This window comes from Vigna radiata, chromosome 8, assembly GCF_000741045.1.
Source record: "Vigna radiata var. radiata cultivar VC1973A chromosome 8, Vradiata_ver6, whole genome shotgun sequence".
Taxonomy (NCBI): domain Eukaryota; kingdom Viridiplantae; phylum Streptophyta; class Magnoliopsida; order Fabales; family Fabaceae; genus Vigna; species Vigna radiata.
In genome coordinates, this window is record NC_028358.1 from 20798633 (window position 1) to 20800930 (window position 2298).

Here is a 2298-nt window from a genome sequence, read left to right on the forward strand (position 1 = left end):
ACTGGCTTATTTCTACCTTCTTCTAAAAACACATATTTCAAGTGTGGTCGTAACATCTTCAGCTCTGGTTTGCTTTCCTTGACTTTTTCTTCTGTCTTAAGCAAAAGGGTTTCTTCTAATTCTTCAAGATCATCTAAGCCTTCATTAGTCAGTTCTTCGCAAGTGTCAACTAGCGTTTCTTCCAAAGGGGAAATACCACACACTTCCTTTTCTTGCACCATGCATATTTTGTCAAGAGTGTCAAGATGGAAACACTCCTTATCATCTTTTGGGTGAGACATGGCTTTAAAAAACATCAAAGTTTACTTCCTCATCTTGCACCCTTACCTTTAGCTTGTCGTTTTCCACATCAATCAAAACTCTTGCAGTCTTCATAAAAGGTCTCCCCAGAATAAGAGGCACATTCACATCTTCCTCCATCTCCAAGATGACAAAGTCCACAAGAAAAAGAAATTTGTCCACCTTCACAAGCACATCTTCAGCCACCCCATAAAGATATTTTAGAGATCTATCTGCTAGTTGAAGATTCATCTGGGTAGGCTTGAGTTCCAAACCTTCAATCTTTTCAAACATGGAGAGTGGCATGAGATTAATACTGGCTCCCAATTCAATTTGTGCTTTTCCAACAGAGATATTCCCAATAGTGCAAGGAATGGTGAAGCTTCCTGAATCTTTCAACTTGGCAGGTAGCAGCTTTTGTATGATAGCACTGTAGTTTCCTTGAACTTCAATGGTCTCCTCTTCAATGTACTTCCTTTTCTTAGTGAGGAGCTCCTTTAGGAATTTGGCATATGAAGGCATTTGTTGCAGGACTTCTAAGAAAGGTATGTTGATCTCAAGTTTCTTGAAGATCTCCATGAAACGCTCAAACTGTTTTTCTTTCTCCTTCCTAAAATAATTCCTTGGGTAAGGAAAGGGTCTTTTAGAAAATTCTTTCTTTTTTCTCTCATCCTCCTCCTTTCTTTTTTTTTCTTATCTTCTTTCTTTTTTTTTCTTATCTTCTCTCTTTTTTTCTTTTTCTTTTCTCTCGCTCTCTTGTTTTTCTTTTTCTTATTCATATTTTTCTTTTTCACTCAACCTCTTTTTTTCTTTTCTCTCTATTTTTCTCTCTTCTAACACTATGCCACTTCTAGTGACAATCGCCCTGCATTCCTCTCTACGGTTCATGTTGTCCTTGAGATAATCCAGCTTCTGAATTATTAGTATATTGCGCCTCCATCCTTCTAGATGCTACTTGAGTGCTTTTCTGAATTGAGAAAGATCCTTGCATGAACTGATGGAGAGTCTCCTCAAGCTTTGTAGACTGTCAATTTGTGGTGGTCTATTGAATAGTCCACTAGTTTACTCAAATTGATTTTGATTCATGCTTGAGTGAGGTCTCCACCAGTGGTTGAATTTACCTTGGAAAAATTGCATCTTGCACAAATTAAACACAAAAATAATAATAAAAAATTAAATGACACAAAACAAAATTAAAAACCAAAATTAAAATTAAAATTAAAATTAAAAATAAAAATAAGAAAAATAAAAACAAAAAAAAACAAAGTCAAAGTTAATCAAGAACCATATGTTGGAAAGCAGGTAGGCTTCTTTATACACCAAGAGTGGGGTGAATTGGTGATGTTTCAAAAATATGTTCTTTTCGCAATGTTGAAAACAAAGTATAAAGCTTTTTAAACTTTCTTGAAATGCAAGTAATCAGAAAATGTATGCAGCGAAAAATACGTAGTTGACTGCGTTAGAAATAGAGTCGACTGGAATGTAAAAGATAAGGGATAGAGAAAATCAAACACATGTTTTTATACTGGTTCGGCCAACAATGCCTACATGCAGTGTCCTTCCACCCGGAAGCAAATGCATTATAATGGTGGCGGTTTTTACAAGGAATTTATAGAAGACCTCCACGTCAAAAATATAAATCTCCTCTCTAACCCAAAACCAAAATATAGTTGTAGAACAAAACCAGAATTGTAACAAAAATCTCCTTTTCTGCAATCTACAACACCACTTTGAACAATCCTCAAAGTGAACTATCCCCCTATATCCACAACAGGTACAATTCCAGCAATCTTCATAGGATGCCAAGACTTGAACACAATTCAGCAGTCTTCACAGGATGCAAAGCCTTCAACACTGTTGAAATATATTGTATTGTTTTAACTAGCTTTTTGGTTTTGGGCTTTTTAGAAGCCTTATTTACGTTGGTCCATAGTCCCTTAAATAGGGCACTATGTGTAATANAATTATAGCNCAGTAATAATATTTTTTACTTCTCAGTTAACTCTCCAAACTTTTACA

At 35.5% G+C, this 2298-nt stretch overlaps 1 protein-coding gene across 1 annotated transcript; it reads right to left on the reverse strand.

Annotated features, from left to right (window-relative positions):
• Positions 1–285: 285 nt before the first annotated feature.
• LOC106770353 lies at positions 286–858 on the reverse strand. Its single transcript, XM_014656167.1, has one exon. It carries the CDS (start codon positions 856–858, stop codon positions 286–288), a length of 573 nt encoding a protein of 190 aa, XP_014511653.1.
• Between the last annotated feature and the right edge of the window lie 1440 nt (positions 859–2298).